This window comes from Halichoerus grypus, chromosome 6, assembly GCF_964656455.1.
Source record: "Halichoerus grypus chromosome 6, mHalGry1.hap1.1, whole genome shotgun sequence".
NCBI classification, from domain to species: domain Eukaryota; kingdom Metazoa; phylum Chordata; class Mammalia; order Carnivora; family Phocidae; genus Halichoerus; species Halichoerus grypus.
In genome coordinates this window covers 89,047,152-89,066,637 of record NC_135717.1, presented here as the reverse complement: position 1 = coordinate 89,066,637, position 19,486 = coordinate 89,047,152, and the positions used below count along the sequence as shown (strand labels likewise).

Below are 19,486 nucleotides of genomic sequence, written 5' to 3'. Positions count from 1 at the left end.
TGTTTGCTATTAGTTGATTTATATATTTGGGTGTTCCCAAGTTGGGGGTATAAATATTTACCTTTGTTCGATCTTCTTGGTGGATAGACCCCTTAATTATGATACAGTGCCCTTCTTCATCGCTTGTTACAGTCTTTGGTTTAAAATTTAGTTTGTCTGATGTAAGTACAGCTACTCCAGCTTTCTTTTGACATCCATTAGCATGACAGATGGTTCTGCATCCCCTCACTTTCAATCTGGAGGTGCTTTTAGGTCTAAAATGAGTCTCTTGTAGGCAGCATATAGATATGTCTTGCAGCATATAGATGTGTCTTTTTTTATCCATTCTGATACCCTATGTCTTTTGATTGGAGCATTTAGTCCGTTTACATTCAGAGTAACTACTGATAGATATAATTTAATGCCATTGTGTTACCTGTAAAGTGGGTGTTTCTGTGCCTTTCTAGTCCTTGTTGCTTTTGGTCTTTTTTTCCCCACTCAGAGTCCCCTTTAATATTTCTTACAGTGCTGGTTTAGTGGTCACGAACTCATTTAGTTTTTGTCTGTCTGGGAAACCCATTATTGCTCCTTCTATTCTGAATGACAGCCTTGCTGGATAAAGTAGTCTTGGCTGCATATTTTGCCCATTCAGCATGCTGAATATATCGTGTCACTCCCTTCTGGCCTGCCAAGTTTCTGTGGACAGATCTGTTGCGAATCTGATCTGTCTTCCCTTGTAGGTTAAGGACTTTTTTCCCTTGCTGCTTTCAGGATTCTTTCCTGTATTTGTGAATTTGACTATAATATTCCTTGGCGATGGTCAGCTTTTCTTGGATTTAATGGGAGTTCTCTGTGCTTCTTGGACTTTGATGTCAGTTTCCTACCCCAGATTAGAGAAGTTTTCAGCTATAATTTGCTTGGCTAAGTCTTCTGCCCCCTTTTCTCTCTCTTCTTCTTCTGGGACTCCTATGATACAAATGCTACTATGCTTTAAGGAGTCGATGAGTTCCCTAAGTCTACATTTGTAATCCAGTATCTTTTTTCCCTCTTCTTTTCATGTCACTGATTTTTGTGATTGTTGGGAAAGCCTGTTATATTCCTGATCCTGAGAGGAATGGCTATATTAAGAGGCGGTTAAAAAAAAAAAAAAAAAAGGCAGCTAGATTCTATTTCCCCTAGAGCTGAAGCTTTAAAGCACTCTCTTCAGTAGACTTGGTGCTGTGTGGGGTTCATGCTGGTCTTCTGCGGGAGTGGCGTGCTGTGCTGATCTTCAGGCAGACTTGCCCTACTGAAGATGCACCTGCAGGGTGCATGGGGGCAGGGTTTGGTGTAAGCAGCTCTGGCCTCCACTGGGTGGTGGTATTTTGCTCACTCTAGGAGGTCAGTGCTGAAGTGGGGGAGGAATGGCATCAGCCCCCTCTCTTGTACCTAGAACCGGCGCAGGGGAGTGAGTTCACCCCTGCCACTCTTCTGTGAGGAAGCCCTCATAGAAGAGCAAACAATCACCCTTCTTGTGTCCCCAGTTTCTGTCAGATTCCTGCCTTCACCCTGTCTGTGTCCAAGTGTATGCCTGCCAGGGGGCACAGTACTCCTGTGTTTTATCTCAGGCACGTGGCTGAGATAAAACTCCAAGTTTTAGGGAGCAACACTGATACTCTGGGGGACAGTCTCGCCATGCTTTTGCTGTTTGCTGTTTTGTCCCAGAAAAGCAGTCGCACAACCAGGCAGCAGTTCAGAGTTTATGGTAAGTGCAGCAAAAAGCCAGCACCAAAGTTTGCTGCCCTAAGCCAGTGTCTTTATTCCTATGATAGGAAACAAGGCAGCACCAGTTCTTTTGTCCCTGGACAGGCTGTGCCACCACTCCCAAATGCATTCCAAGAGAGGGAATTGTTTCTCCCTGTGCGACCCAGGGGATCCTCAGACCATGCTGCCCACTCCCAGGTCTCTGTCCTCCTTCCCCACAGGAGCACGACTAAGCCTGCCAGGCACGAACGTGGTGATGGCAAGGCCTTCTAAAACTTCAGACTTTGTGATCCACTGCTTATAATAACTTGCAGTAGTCAGTCCCTCTCCTTTTCCCAGTCAATAGTTTTGGGGAAAAGTTTTTCTAGTGTAATCCCCCGTATACTGCTTTTCTCTCTCTCTCTCTCCCTTTCCTCTCTCTCTCTCTCCCTTTCCTCTCTCCATAATCAGGGCTCCCTCTCCTCCTACAGTTCTTTTCTCCCCCAAATCAACTCTCTGCAGCTTCTATGTACCACAATGTAACTGTTTCTCTACCCTAGTTCTGTAGTTTGCTCCCTCAAACTGACTTCTTGGGCGTTTAAAATGATTTGATATTTACCTAGCTTGATACTACTAATGTACTCAAGAGATGAGGCAAGCATAGGGTCCCCTTACTTCTCCAGCATCTTAACTCTTCCCCATGAATGAATAAAAATTATAATTTAGGCCCTAAATCTCCCAGAAGTCTCTAGGAGGATTTTTACTTTACTGTCAACAGAAAATATTAACTTACTCTATGAGGACACATGAACTATAATAAAAGACATACAAACGCATGCATTCTAGTTAGATAGCCTATGTTCTCATTAAGTCAATAATACCTACATAAGTATAAGACTTAAAAAGTTTTAATTATTCTCCCTCTCCCACTCCCCCTGCTTGTGTTCCCTCTCTCGCTGTGTCTCTCTGTGTCAAATAAATAAATAAATAAATAAATAAATAAATCTTAAAAAAAAAAAAAAAAAGGTGGCGCCTGGCTGGCTCAGTCATTAAGCATCTGCCTTCGGCTCAGGTCATGATCCCAGGGTCCTGGGATCGAGCCCCGCATCGGGCTCCCTGCTCCGCGGGAAGCCTGCTTCTCCCTCGCCTGCTTCTCCCTCTCCCGCTCCCCCTGCTTGTGTTCCCTCTCTCGCTGTGTCTCTGTCAAATAAATAAATAAAATATCTTTAAAAAAACAAGAAGTTTTAATTATACAACTAACTGATTTATCATATTACAAATGTACTAAAGGTTGGCTTCAACCTTCATATTCAGTCAAAATTTGCCATATGGTTTCAGCTTAGGTTTTGGGAAGCCTAAACAGCTAAATACCTACTGTAACATCATTTACGGCACCTCTAAAATTATGAGATCATTTCGTCAGATCTCATTCTAATTAGCATGACGAAAAATATACAAAAAAGCTTATCATATCCAATAATCTACTTTCAAAAATAAGTAAGCACTCTATAAACAGAACTTGAAATGAAGATCTCCTTAATTTATACAATAAAGTACATAAAAATGTATTAAATAAATATATGTTAAAATATAAAATTTTAAGTATAAATGTATATTATCGCAAAGGTAGAATGATGTAGAGATGAAAAATGATTTCATTTTTCCTCACAGCAAAAATAGTGAAAACTATTAGTTTTACATACAAAAACAATTAAGAACAGTCAAGTAATTAAATAAATACAAAACAGACTAACACTATAACTAATAGAGTGCATTAGCTAGCTAATTTTGGGAAAAAATATACCCTTTGTGTCAACAAATGGTCATAAAATTTTAAGAAAACAAAATAATTAAATGATAACTCTGACACCCGCACAAGTGTTTAGGGTATAAGCATTCACAAAACTAAGCAAAATCTTTTAAGTTATTTATTTCTTTTCAAGCCATGGTCTATCAGGAAAAGTTCTATGTTTAAGAATATATCTTCTGACCATGAATTAAAAAGTGTCAACTTAGGCTCAATACTTCATAAGGAGGAAAAACTCTAAAAATCACATAAAACAATGTCTATGAGAAATCACCTTCTACCTGACATATTAAAATATACTAAGGATTAGAAAAAGAAATTAGAGAAAAATGAAGTAACCCCCCAAAATCTTGCTCATTCACTGAAAAGTAAGCATCTTTCAGTGCTGCAAACATGAATGAGAGTGTCTAAGAGTACTGTGGTAGCACGTAGGGCTAACAAATATTGTTATTATACTATGTGAGCATTTACATTTTAAATACTATCAATAATTACATTTTTATATAAAATTTCAGATTTCCTCTTGTATCCCAGATGTAAATTTGTATGAGATTGATAATTTTGATCATCTACTCATTTACTCTTAACAACCTTATAAAATACTACAAGCACTATTTTATATGAGAAAATATACTCAGAGGGTAAGTACACTACTAATGGCTACATGACAAATTTAAAAAAACAAAAGGCTTATATATCTCACTTATGAAATTTTACACTCTAGAATCTGTTTCTTCTATTTCATAGTTACTATATCAATAAGAGAGAAACCAGCAGCAATTTCACTATTACACGATTCCTACCCACTTTTGCGCCTATCTTTACAACAGTGGGAATAAATGTGAAGCCAGCAATGAAGAATGAGGAAGTTTAAGAATGCATACAAAATGTAGGCTTCTTAAGAACAAGGAAGACATACAATTTTACAGATTTTAAATACAGGTACAATCAATTTCTCCTTTTTGCAATACTGGAAAGTATAGACATATACAAACATAATCATACGTCATGGGGAAATATATAAAAGAGAAAACAAGAAGCAAACATTTTATAGTAAATCAGAGAGAGAAGAACCTATTTTTTAAATTGTTCCAATTTGGAAGATGTGAGTGATGAATGCACAAAGGATTTTAATAAATGGTAGGGAAGATACGTGGTTTGTCATTTCCTCTTGTAAGCATATATTATGTAGAATGATATACTTTAATTCATAATGCTTGCCTCAAAGCCTAAAAAATTTCACCCAGATTAGGAAAAATTACTAAAAGCTAAATTAAAATTCTAACTTTTCATTCAAAATAAACTCTCTCTCAAATACCATCGTAACATTATTTCTTAAGGTAATTAAAAACTTACTAAAAATCATCTCTAGGATATTCTATTTACTTTCTTCTTCAAATAAAAATAGCCACTTCCACAAACATACACAAATGTTCAATTACCTAAATAGGCCATTAACATGACTACTATATTTCTATTATTAAGCCTACACAGTGACTTACCAATTCTTGGGGTAGCAGTGCTCTGTTCTGCAGGAGATGAAGTACTAAAAGCAGAAATTGGAATTTTCATCTGTATAGGACCTCGATTATTTGATGGACTATACAGTCCTGATGGGCCTACTGTAGGTAAAGAAGTCCTTGTGGCTTGTACAATAGAGTGTGCTGTTGGAACAGCCTGTACAGCAAGCGTTGTTCCTAATGGTGCAGCACTGGCAGGAGAGTTCCTTTGAATACTAGGACTGGCCACAGAAGGAACATTGTTTGGTTTAGTAGGGTTTGGCAAGGCTGGCAAGGATACTGGATTTTTGGTAAGACCACTCACTGTAGGTGGGCTTTGTACAGAAATGAACTCAACGTTGCCAGATGGTTGATTGGTCACTAAAGTCCCTGGATGGCTCTGTAGGAGTTGAGGCTGGGAGGATACCGCAACAGGTACGTGCAAAATCACTGGTAAAGGTTGTAAAGAGATTGTAGGTTGGGGATTTCCACTAGGCACCTGAGTAGTCGCAACTACTGTAGCTGTGTTGGGTGCAGGAAGAACTGACGTTGCTGTCAGAGAACCAGAAGTCACTGGAGTCTGCAATTTAGGTTGACTACTGACAACTGTTGGAGGAGTGACAAGACTGGCTGAAGATACTATAAAAAGAAAAAAGAAGTCTCAGTTTAAATGGCTGTCTTCATTTATCAGCTAGCATAATACAACACAATAAAATTTAATGAACTGCAGTAGATACAGTAAAGTCTTTTATAATAAAGTTTCTTCCAGATTTAAGTTCTGGAAATTCTTGGAATTAAATTTATAGAAGCATTTTTGCATCTATGTTTGGCACACAGCTTATGATTAATATGGAAGACTGTTATCTCAGTATCAAAACAGTGTCTGAAAATTATTATCATCACTTCAGAGTAACTGGAAAAATGACTGAAAAACACTGAAAACTTGGTAAAATTGTACAGATATTTTTGAAACTGCAGTAAAAACATAAATGCCTAGGACACTGACAATATATAAACTCAAACAGACAATCTAGTAAGAGTCATCACTATTTTTTTAGAAGATTTTATCTATTTATTTGAGAGAGAAAGAGAGCATACACAGAGGGAGAGGGTGAGGGAGAAGCAAGTTCCCCGCTGAGCAGGGAGCCCCATGTGGGACTCAATCCCAGGGCTCTGGGATCATGACCTGAGCCGAAGGCAGTCGCTTAACCGACTGAGCCACCCAAGTGCCCAAGAGTCATCACTATTAATGAATAAAATAAGCTTGGTCATGGTATTTTATCACTTGGACCATGTGTGAAACCTCTATCTGTGGATCAAGTTTTACTGAATTACCCGGCAGGAGCTAGTATGGGGAGGCTCCCTCTACTGACACTCTAGTGACATTATAGGATTTGGGAAATAAAAGAGTAAAGATGGGAGATGAATTAAGAAATAAGGAACTGATACCAAAGACCAGAAAAAATCAAAATGCTGGTCACTGGCATTTTACAATAATTTTGGTTTAACTATTTGTTTATTCTCAATTAAATGGGTTTCAAACTGATGACCAAGTGTCTTTCTCACTGATCTGTACTCTTTCCAAACTCGAAGTCACACCAGAGCAGCCAATCTTCCGTGTTATCCGGGGGCGGGGGGGGGGGGGACGGACACGACACCTGGGGTTACAGAGACCCTCTCAGGGAGTTGGCAATGTCAAAACTATTTTTATAACAATAATAAGACACTACTTGACTTTTTCACCATGTAAATATTTGCACTGATAGAACAAAAGCGATGGTGAGTAAAACTTGATGCCTCAGCACAAAACTCAAGGCAGTGAGTGGTACCCTAACTCTCACTGCATTCTTTACCACCACATATTTACAGTAAAAGACGAAGTGAGCTTCACTGAAGAATGTCCATGATTTTGTAGTAAGAACGATTTATTTTATTAAATCTCAACCCTTGAATACAGGTCTTCTGAATATGCTGTGTGAAGAAATAGGAAATACACAGTAAGCATTACCACTGCATGCCGAAGTAGCATGGCTGGCTCACGGAAAAGAGCTTATATTATTATTGTCTAAGTTATAAAGCTAACAGCCTTTTTCATGGAAGACCATTTTCACTCGAAAGAACGATTTATAAACATACTGTGATTATTCACATTTGGGTATTTGACTAATCTTTTCTTGAAAATAAACCTTGGCAGTCAGTTCAAAGAAAATAACTGCAATGGTACAGTTTACTGAGTTTATTGGCAATGATACATTTGAGTTTGAAAACAAAAATTAGAACTTTGGAAAAACTTGTATATGCCACTGAGAGCATGACAACTTCCCAAATCTTCAAACACTTTTCTGACACCAATCGAAAGTGAAATAAATAAATGTGATTTTTTTAAAGTTTATTAATGAGATATGTCAACAATTGAAGTCTTACATAACTCAGTGAATATTTTCCAAATGATTGATGAATGATATTAGCAAAAGATCCAACCAAGTACAAGACAGACAAATGGATTTTTTTTTTTTAAAGAATGGGGGCCGGCGGGGGCGGGGCAGCCAGAGATGGGAGAGAGAATCCCAAGCAGACTCCACACTGGGCATGGAGTCCGACCAAAACCAAGAGTCAGACACTTAACTGACTACAGTACCCAGGTGCCCCCAGACAAATGGATTTTAATGAAAAAGTCAGAAAAATCCATTGTTATGGTTTCACATTCCATTTTTCAACTAACCTTTAAAAAACTGCTGCCTGTGTCAAAGAAAAATATCCACAAATACTCTAAAAGGGCTAGCCCTTTTGCAACTATCTATTTTTATGAGGCTGAATTTTCTTCACATATTTCAATCAAAACAACAAATTGCAATAGACTGAATGCAGAGATAGATATAAGAATCTAGCTATCTTCAACTGTCTTAATGTTTTAAGTGTAAGAGAATTTGTAAAACTGTAAATAATAACTCTTCTCACTAATTGTTTTAAGCTTGAAAAAGTTATTTTTCATTAAAACATGTTATTTGTGTTACATGATATAGGTTTGTTATTATTTTTAAATAGACATTTAAAAATTTTTATGTTTTGGTGCCTGGGTGGCTCAGTTGGTTAAGCGACTGCCTCCGGCTCAGGTCATGATCCTGGAGTCCTGGGATCAAGTCCCACGTCGGGTTCCCTGCTCAGCAGGGAGTCTGCTTCTCCCTCTGACCCTACCCCCTCTTGGGCTCTCTCTCTCACTCTCTCTCTCTCGCAAATAAATAAAACCTTTAAAAAAATAAAAAAATAAAAAAAATAAAAATTTTTGTTTTAATTTCTACTACAGTAAAAATCAATTAACATAAGCCACATTTACATTATTATTATAAGATTATACCAGGATACAGAAACCAGAAAATGTGAGAATCACTAGACTTGAATTTCTATATTTGTATTCATATCTATAATCCTGATTTTTTAATAAATTTTTGTACTTATTTAATTTCAGATAAATACCTCATTCCCTTAGATCATTTCAATTTCAAAAAGATGTAATTAAAGAGAACCAAAGCCTTCAATTCCTAAGAAAATGAGTTTTCTTTAAAAAATTAAAAAAATATTACCTGTATTCACAGGGGTTGGAAAGGTTGGTGGTGCACTCTCACTTACATTCCTTTTAGACTCCAGCATCTGTCTCACTGTGCCTGCATTTCTACAAAATATATATATACACACAAACAGTCAATGAAAATGCCATTCAGGAGGACATCAATTAATGAACAGAGAAAGCAGTGGCCGATAGGGGAAAGCATGGCAAGACCTGGGTACCGTAGCACTAAAGTGCAAATGACTGCAGAGGTAACGACGGCACACAGACTTCGGCATGCCAGGGTCTATGGAATTAAGGAAGGGTCTTTCTCTTATATTCTAATGTCCTCAACACTTTAACAAAAAGCCAAACGTACATCCTAGTATCTGTAGACATTAGTTTCTATCACCCTTGATCAAAGCATTTCTCTATTACTTTGAAAGAATACTATTTAGTACAAGTGGTTAAAGAAGTCTTCAGTGACCAAAGAAAGCCTCAAAATTAATTAGCAAAACCAGTAACCACAAATGAGCAATTACAACAAAACAAAAAAGAAGAAAATCTAAATCCAGTATACCACTTATCTCTACATAAGCAAATAGGAATACATTGCAAAATTTTCCTGTAAAATAAAATCAGAACCTTGTTCTGTTATTTAAAAACTTGACAAACAGACTGTTTACAATTCTCACCTGTACGGCACATTGTTATTATTGCTGTTGACATCAACTACAGACTTCCCTGGTGATACTGGTGGGTTCGGTGGATTCTGGGGGAGAAAAAATACCCAGGTAAAATGAGACATTACCTCGACCTATTGTGATCATTTCAAACGTATCTGAATGTTGAATTACTATGTTGCACACCTGAAACCAATACTATAAAAAAAATAAAACCTTAAATGTTTTCTCAATATATTATCTCTTTACTTCCAGAAAATACGACTAGATGAGAAAAGAATTTGAATCTTGGCATTGCCACTTAAACAAATTACTTAATCCATTGCAACAACTGCTTACTATGTGAAAGATTAATATAATAATTCCTATACCTCAGTTTTTTAAGATGAATAAAGAATGTGAAAATGGTTTACATGCTGTAAGGGTTTAATAAATATTAATATGAATCTAAAGAATAACTAGACATACTCATTCAATATCAAGTGAATGCCTACTACATACCACACATAGCAGGCACCAAATTACCAAGAGAAACTCAAAAAAGTACATATTTATTCTTTCCCAGAAATAGTTGATTACCAACAAAGTGGTGCCTAAGGTCACAAATCAAAATTCTCAAATCAAAATTATTTTTTCAATTATTGCTTAAAAAATAACTACCTGCCACTATGTGACTTATAACATCATAAAGGGATATCTCAATTCTAAACTTACTTAAGTATCAACTAATTTCAGCCTTTTCCCCCCAAAAAACAGGGAATATAGAAATGGGATTCTTATACATATTAATTACCATTACTTGGGCCTCAGTCAATAATTACTCTATCATCATTTATTTCTTAAATTAAGAAATATAAATAATTCTGCTCAAGATTTAATTAATATAATAATAAATATTAAAACAAAGGTGGTAGGTGCTTAAGATCACATCAAGTAGATGCTACTAATCACTCTTTTCAATCAACAAATCTTGATGCTTTTTATAGGATAAAAGAATAATTTTAACCAAGAAGTAGAGCATTATACTAGTTACACATGTAGAGAAGAGACAAAATTACAATGAATTGCTCTAAAGGTGCTTAAAATCTGCCTGTAGAGAAAAACATATGAAACAAATAGAAAAGCAAATTAAAGTAACAGTGCAGTGCCAACGGAAAAAGTTTTTAAAAAAGTTTTTGAGGAAAATGCATCTTCATATAGGTTAGTACATTCAAAATAGCTAAGATGAAGATAAACAACATTTCAGGGAGAAAAACAGAAAAAGAAGGAGTAAAAGCATAATAAATAAACAAATAAAACTGGTTTAGAACATGGTATGGTCACTGGATGGAAGACCTTAAGTACTACAGTGTGGTGACACCAGCAGATGGCAGAATAGGAAGACCAACACCCTCATCACTCATGGGATGGATCAAATTTCCTTTGTCAGAATTCCAGAAGCCAGTCAAGAGGTTATAGGACCCCAAGCAACAGCAAGGCAAAGAAGAGGTTTTTTGTAATGGGTAGGAAAGTCTGTTGCACTTATCCACCATATCCTAAACCCCTCCTGATACAGTAAGGCACAATCAAAATTCCTCACTGTGGCTTCTCCTTCAAAAAGGAAAGAGAAGAGTGGAACTTTCATGCAATATTCTGGCTTTTCAGGGGGCTGTCCAAGGCACTGGTTTCTGTCTCACCTGACTTGGAGGAAGTAGCACATGTTGAATATCTAGGGGCCAGATGAGAACAAAGGTAAGCCTATTAGCTTGGTTCAGCACCAGAAAAATCATACTAACACAGACAGCAGGGAGACCTCCAAAAGCATGGTTTATAAAACCAAAACTGTAATATGGAAGACAGATGTCAGTGGGGAGCTTCTGAGTACAAAGAGACAGGCCTCTTCAGATAAAAGATTATACACACAAGCTCAGAGAAAATGCATTTCTAGAAAAGGTTTGAGAGGTTCCCAGAGTATATACCTGAACTGAATAGTAAAGGTCTTACTCTGTACAGATACTGTGAAAAGATAGGGAAAGGTGGTTGTTTTTTCAAATGCCCAAATTTCAACATAAGAAAACTAAACATACAAGGAAACAGGGAAATACAGCCCCAACAAAGAAATAAATCTCCAGAAATTGACCCTAAAGAAATGGGGATCTGTGAATTACCCATTAAAGAATTCAAAATAACCAACATCAAGATGTTCGATGAGGTAAAAGAGAACACAGAAAGAAAACTAAATGAAATTAGAAAAATTGTGCGTGAAGAAATAAAAATATTAACAAAGAAATAGAGGCTCTAAAATAGAACCGAAGGAATTCTGGATCTTAAGAATAAATGAATTGAAAAATTCACTACATGGGATCAACACCAGACTGTATCAAGCAGAATACTTAGTGGACTTGATGACAAATCATTTGAAATTATCAAGTTATAGGAGCAAAAGAAAAAAGAAGGAAAAAAGTGAACAGAGCCCAAGGGATTTATGAGGCACCACTGAAAAGACCAATACATGAATATGGGAATCTAAGAATAGAAGAGAGAGAAAATGAGCAGAAAGCCTCTGCAAATAATGGCCCCAAACTCCCCAAATTTGAGGGTTCTCAAATTCAAAACGCTTGGAAACCTCCAACTAGAATAACTCAAGAGATCTATACTGAAAAGCACAGACAAGGTGTCAAAAGTCACAGATAAAGAATTCTGAAAGTAACAAGAGAAAAGCAACCCATTACATTCAAGGTAGCTCCCACAAGATTATCAGTAGTTTTCTCAGCAGATACCTAGAAGGCTACAAGGGAGTGGGATGATAGATTCTAAGTACAGAACGAGAAAACTACCAAGCAAAAATAACTATATCCAGCAAACTTTTATTCAAAAATGAAGGCAAAATTAAGATTTTCCTAGATAACAAAAAAGCTGGGGAAGTTTATCACTATTAGATCTGCAATACAATACAAAAAAAAATTGCTAAAACGAGTCAATCAAGTGAAAATGAAAGGATACAAGATGGCAACTTGAAAGCATACAAACAGATGAAATGCTCTCTGGTAAAGGTAAATACACAAACAAATACAGAATCCTGCATTACTATAAAGTGGGTGCATTAAATCACATTTAACTGTATACAATTTAAGCATAAAAATAACTGTAAATTTATGTTAAAGGATACAGAATGTAAAAAGATATCATAAAACTAATAACAACCAAGTTGTGGGAGCAAGGTATAAAGAGTGAGGTTCTTAAATGTGATTGAAGTTAAGTTGTTACCAGTTTAAAACAGTTTACATAATCCCCATGGTAACCACAGATACAATACCTATAGAAGATACACAAAAGGAAATAAGAAAGGAATTAATGATTGTCACTACAATAAATAAATAAATAAATACACAGGAAGCAAGCAAGCAAAAAAAGAAAAAGACAAAACAGCTCCAAGACAAATAGGTAATAATTAACAAAATGCTAATGATTAGTCCCTCCCTACAGAAATTACTTTAAATCCCAATGGATTAAATTCTCATAGAAATACCTACATTCGCTTAATGAATAAAACAAGATCCTGTTACAGGCTGTTTACAATGAACACACTTTAGATCTAAAGACACACACAGGCCAAAATTATAAGGATGAGAAAAGATACTCCATTCAAATGGTAACCAAAAGGGAGAAGGAGTGACCATACTTATAAATAAGACAAAATAGAGCTGAAGTAAAAAACTGTCACAAGAGACAAAAAGGACATTATATAATGACAAAAGCATCAACTGACCAAATAAAATATTTATACATTTATATGCACATAACATCAAAGCCACCAAATGATGGAATATTGACAGAATTGAAAAAGAAACAGACAGCCAACACAGTATAGGAGTCTTCAGTCCATCATTCTATATAATAGGTAGATGATCCAGAGAAAAATTCAATAAGGAAATAGCAAAACTGAACTAATACCAAAGACCAAATGGACCAGACGTTTGTAGAAATTTTTACCCAACAGCAGAAAAATACAAATTTTTCTCAAGTGCACACAGAACATTCTCCAGGATAGATCACATATTAGGTCACAAAATGAGCCTTACCAAATTTATAAAGATGAAACTCATACCAAGTATCTTTACCAACCACAATAGACCAAAAGTAGAAATCAACAGCAGAAGGAAAAATGGAAAAGTCACATATATGGAGAAATTAAAACACACTTATAAAATCTAATGGATAAAAGAAGAAATCACAAGAGATATTAGAAAATATCTTAAGACAAATAAAAACAAAAACACAACATACGAAATTTATGGGAAAATTTAGGCAGCAAATGTAGTACTAAGAGGAAAATTTATAGTGGTAAATGCTTCCATTAAAAAAGAAGGAAGATCTCAAATCAACAACCTAACTTTACACTTCAAAGGACTAGAAAAAAGAAAAAGTAAGCTCAGGAGAGGGAAGGAAATAATAAAGATTATAGCAGAAATAAAACAGAGAAACAAAGTCAATAGGAAAAAAAAGATCAACTAAGAGTTGGCCTTTTAAAGGATCAACAAATTGGCAAAACTTTACCTAGATTACCTGTGAAAAAACAAAGAAGACATAAATAAATAAAATAAATGGAAGAGGAGGCATTACAACTGATGCCACAGAATAAAAAAGGGATCACAAAAGACTACCATAAACAATTATAAGGCAACAAACTGGATAACCTAGAAAAAATGGACAGCTTTCCAGAAATATACAACCAAGAGTGAATCAAGAAGAAAATAAAAATTTGAACAAGATCTATACAAGTAGTGAGACTGAATCAGTAATCAAAAACATTCTAATAACAAAAAACACCAAGGACCAGATGGCTTCAACGCAGAATTCTACCAGACACTTAAAGAAGAATTAACAACAGTCTTCCAACTCTTCCAAACAACTGATGAGGAGAAAACACTTTCAAACACATTTTATGAAGCCAGTATATCCTGATACCAAAACCAGACACCACAATAAAAGAAAACTACAGCCTAATATCCCTGATGAACATAGATACAAAAATCCTCAACGAAATATTAGCAAACCAAATTCACCAGCACACTGAAAGAATTATACAACATGACCAGGTGAGATTTATCCCTGGAACGCAAGGAGAGCTTGACATGAAAATCAATCAATGTATAAATCAATCAACCAAACACATTAACAAAACGAAGGGAAAAAAACTACATGATCTTCTCAATTGTTGTAGAAAAAGCATTTCATATAATTCAACACCCTTTCATGATAGAAAAAACACTCAACAAATTAGGAATGGAAGGAAATTACCTCAACATAAAAAAAAACACAAAATTGTATGTCAAAAGCCCACAGCTAACCTCATACTCAATGGTGAATCAATAAAGCTTTACCTCTAAGATCAAGAACAAGGCAAGGATGCCCACACTCACCAACTTCTGTTCAACATGGTACTGGAAGTATCTCACCAGAGCAATTAAACAAGAAAAAGAAATAAAAGGCAGCCATACTAGAAAGGAAGAAGAGAAATTTTCTGTTTGCAGATGACATGATCTTATAGTCAGAAAGCTCTCAATAGGGCGCCTGGGTGGCTCAGTTGGTTAAGCGACTGCCTTCGGCTCAGGTCATGATCCTGGAGTCCCTGGATCGAGTCCTACATCGGGCTCCCTGCTCGGCAGGGAGTCTGCTTCTCCCTCTGACCCTCCCCCCTCTCATGTGTTCTCTCTCATTCTCTCTCTCTCAAATAAATAAATAAAATCTTTAAAAAAAAAAAAAGCTCTCAAGAGTCCACAAAAAAAAAAAGAATTCAAACAAATGAATTCAGCAATGGTGCAGGATTAAAAATCATCATCATCATCATCATCCCTAAGCAAACATCAATCATATTTCTAGATACCAACAATAAACAATCTGAGAGAGAAATTAAGAAAATAATCCCATTATAATATCATTAGAGAGAATAAAATATTTAGAAGTAAACTTAACCAAGAAGGCAAAAGACCTTTACACTGAAAACTACAAACACTGTGAAATGAAACAAAAGACACAAATAAATGGAGATATTCCATGTTCGTGGACTGGAACACTTAATATTGTTCAAATGTCCATACTACCCAAAGTGATCAAAAGCTTCCATGGAATTTCTATCAAAATCCACTGTCATTTTTTGCAGAAATAGAGAAAAGCATTCTATAATCCATACGGAAATTCCTGGGCCCCTGAATTGCCAAAACAATCCTGGAACAGAAGAACAAAGTTGGAGGCTTCATACTTCCTGATTTCAAAACATGTTACAAAGATACAGTAAATCAAAACAGTGTGGTGCTGGCATAAAGACAGGCACATAGACCAACAGAACAGAATAGACAGCCCAGAAATAAACTCTCACATATATGGTCAATCAGTCTTCAACAAGGATGCCAAGGCTACACAATGGGGAAAAGACAGTCTTTCAACAAATGGTATGAAAACTGGATATCCAAACACAAAAGAATAAAGCTGGGCCTTTACACCATATACAAAAATTAATTCAAAATAAATCGAAGACTTAAATATAACACCAAAACTAAAAATTCCTAGAAGAAAATATAAGAGGAAAGTTTCATGACATCGAATTTTGCAAGGATTTCTTGGATATGCCATCAAAAGCACAGGCAACAGAAGCAAAACAAAGGAGGTTACATCAAACTTAAAAACCTCTGCACATCAAAGGAAACAATGAACAGAATGAAAAAGAAACCTACGGAACAGGAGAAAATAGCTGCAAATCATATATCTGATAAGGGGTTAATATCCATCCAGAATATCATAAAGGGCCCACAACTTAACAATTAAAAAACAAGCAACCTGATTAAAAAATGGGCAAAGGACCTAAACAGACACTCTGCCAAAGATATGCAAAACAGTCAACAAACATATGAAAAAATGCTCAACATCACTATTTGTTAGAGAAATTCAAATCAAAACCACAATGCAATGCCACCTCACATCCATTAGCATGGCCACTATCACAAAATAGAAAATAACAAGTGTTGGCAAGAATGTGAAGAAATTGGAACCCTGTGCGACCTCTTTAGAAAATAGTATGGAAACTCCTCAAAAAACTAAAACCAGAATTACCAAATGATCCAGCAATTTCACTTTTGGATAGATATCCAAAAGACTTGAAACCAGGATCTTAAAGAGTTATCTGCACACAAATGTTCACTGTAGCATTATTCACAAAAGCCAGAAGATGAAAGCAGCCCAAATATCCATCAATAAATGAATGAATGAAAATGCAGTATATACTATATATATACATATATATATGTATACATATATATATGTATATATACATGTGTGTATATATATATATGTATATATATATATATGTATATACATATATATATACATACATACAGTGGATATTATTCACCCTTGAAAAGGAAATCTTGTTACATGCTATAATACAGATGAACCAGTCATCAAAAACAAAAACAAAAAACCAAACAAAACCCAAATACTATATGATTTCACTTACGAGATATCTAGAGTAGTCAAATCATAGAAACAAAAAGTAGCTGAGTGCTGAGGGGAGAGGAAATGGGAGATGTTCGATGGTAGTGGAGCTTCAGTTTTGCAAGATGAAAAACACCTAAAGATCTATTACGCAGTGTTAATATAGTTAATACTTCTGAATTGTGAAGTTAAAAATGATACATTTTAGGTTATGTGTTTGTAGCACAATTAAAACAATTTTAAGAATTTAATTTAAAAAATTAAAATGTAGAATGTAATCTAAAATTTTACTCAACTACATCATTGATTTTTCAGAAAAGTTAAGAAATATCTTTACATTTCTTTTATAGTAAGAACTAGAAAGGATATAAGTTAGAGATATCAGTCATAAGGCAGTAACAGACTAGATTATAAATGTGGACTTAATAGCAAACTGCCTATGAGGGTTTTGTGCTCTCTTAAAAATTAAAATAGAAAATGTTTTAAGACAAACCTGCATGGTGGGGTTTGTTTTTAACTGGTTAATATCAGAGGATCAAGGAGCAAATCTAAATAGAAGAAAAGCATTATTATTGTTTCCTTATTTATTTTAATAAGGGGGAGAACTAAAGTTTTAAACTTTCATTCTATATCTCTCCTGTTTTTAAAACCTAGCATGACACTGATGTAAAATTATATTGGATACTATAATTAAGGGGAATTAGGACATTAATGAACAAATTCTTGAGATTTCTAGAAATCCCTCTCACAAAAAGAAAATATTAACAAGAATGGGTAGAAAGATGTCCCAGTTTGGGCATGTAAAGGTGGCCTTACCCAAAAGCTAATTAAGGATGGAACAAAATTTGAAAGCTTGAAGACCACCTGAATATTTTTCTTCAAGCACCACATACCCTAATTGTTCAAATTAATCTTTTCTAATCTTTAGGAATCATACAGTATTTATTGTTTCCATAATACTTATAGCTATCCATAACAAACCCTTCAGGGATTGTACTATTTTCATCTTCATTTCTTAAAGTTTGTCTCTGTCTCTGTCTCTGTCACTTTTGAATAAATAAACAAGAACTAGAATTAGTTTTGAAAACAAAACAGACATACATAAACACTGGAAAGTATATGGTGGGGCAGCATGCTGCTTGGTTCAAACATAAGGATAAAAGTGGAAATTCACACTGTACAAAAACAAAGGAAAAATTGCAAAGCCCTTTCTTTGGTTCAAGCACAGCAAATAAAAAAGGTTTCCATCGGGGCACCTAGGTGGCTCAGTCGCTTAAGTGTCTGCCCTTGGCTCAGGTCATGATCCCAGCATCCTAGGATCAAGCCCCACATCGGGCTCCCTGCTCTGCGGGGAGCCTGCTTCTCCCTCTCCCGCTCCCCCTGCTTGTGCGCTACTGTCTGTCAAATAAATAAATAAAAGCTTTAAAAAAAAAAGTTTACATCAATTTTCTAATCTAAGAAATAAAATACCACAATTTTTATATTATGACAAACAAATGGGGGCGGCTTGGGTGGCTCAGTTGTTAAGCATCTGCCTTCAGCTCAGGTCATATGGTCCCAGGGTCCTGGGATCGAGTCCTGAATGGGGCTCCCTGCTAGGTGGGAAGCCTGCTTCTCCCTCTACCCACTCCCCCTGCTTGTGTTCCCTCTCTCGCTGTCTGTCAAATAAATAAATAAAATCTTAAAAAAAAAAAAAACAAAGCTGGAAAAGTGTTCAGAATCAGGAAATTATATAATTGAAGAAGACTATAATAAAAAAACCTTTGGGAATGGCCAAAAGAAGGTTTGATAAGATTAGTCTGTGTAGAACAAAGATAAAAACTATCAGTTGCGGGGAGCCTGGGTCCTGGGATCGAGCCCCACGTCGGGCTCCCCACTTGGCAGAGACCTGTTTCTCCCTCTCCCTCTGCCTGCTGCTATGCCTACTTGTGCTCTCTCTCTATCGCTCTGTCAAATAAATAAATAAAATCTTCAAAAAAAAAAAAAACAACCCCAAAAAAACCTATCAGTTGCTCATGAAAAGAGAGCAACCAGAGCTTTAAAAGTTAAGTAAAAACAATACAAAGATGGAGAACAGATTAGCAGTTGCCAGGGGATAGGAGTAGGTGGATGTGGGGGGAAATAAGGTAGGTTTAAACTGTAAAAAGGCAGCACTGAGGGAGTCCCTTCATAGTAATGAAATGGAACAGTTCTAGATCTTGAATGTGGTGGAGGTTACATAAATCCATACATGGGATCAAATTGCATAGAACTGCGCATGTGTGCACACACATATACACATAATGAATTCATATAAAATCTGGTGAGAAGTGGTAAGGTCTACAGCCTACTTAACAGAATTTATCAGTATCTTGATTTTAATACAGTACGGCAGTTATATAAGATTTCACCACTGGGGAAAGCTAGGTGAAAAGTTCACAGGAGCCTATGTACTACTGTTGCAACTTCCTGTACATCTATAATTATTTCAAAATAACTTTATTTAAAGTCAAGTAAAGAAGATGTCAAAATGAATGAAAACAGAAAAATCCAATGGTAATAATGATTATTACTAAAATAATTGTTATTGGCAATTAGTAAGTGCCAGACAATGGAGCTCTCAAGACAAAGAAATGTAACTTGCCTAAATAGAAAAAAAGTCAAGAGGAAATGAAAGAAATTAAACTAAAAACTATAATGCAATATACAAGTGCTATATTAAAAATATGTATTACAGAGTAACTAAGGAAACAACAAAAGCAAAAGGGAGACTATACATTGTAGTTTATGTTATGCTACCATG

At 35.7% G+C, this 19,486-nt stretch overlaps 1 protein-coding gene across 7 annotated transcripts in view; it reads right to left on the bottom strand.

Moving 5' to 3' along the window:
• Positions 1-19,486, bottom strand: part of ATF7IP (activating transcription factor 7 interacting protein) — a 132,840-nt gene that overhangs the window by 35,894 nt on the left and 77,460 nt on the right. For all 7 annotated transcript variants that reach the window (XM_078075637.1, XM_078075635.1, XM_078075636.1 and 4 more), the window contains exons 7-9: positions 9,247-9,323; positions 8,589-8,677; positions 5,011-5,646 (exon numbers count right to left, since the gene is read on the bottom strand). In XM_078075637.1, the coding sequence (XP_077931763.1) occupies positions 5,011-5,646; positions 8,589-8,677; positions 9,247-9,323 (802 nt within the window). The remainder of the gene's footprint in view (positions 1-5,010; positions 5,647-8,588; positions 8,678-9,246; positions 9,324-19,486) is intronic.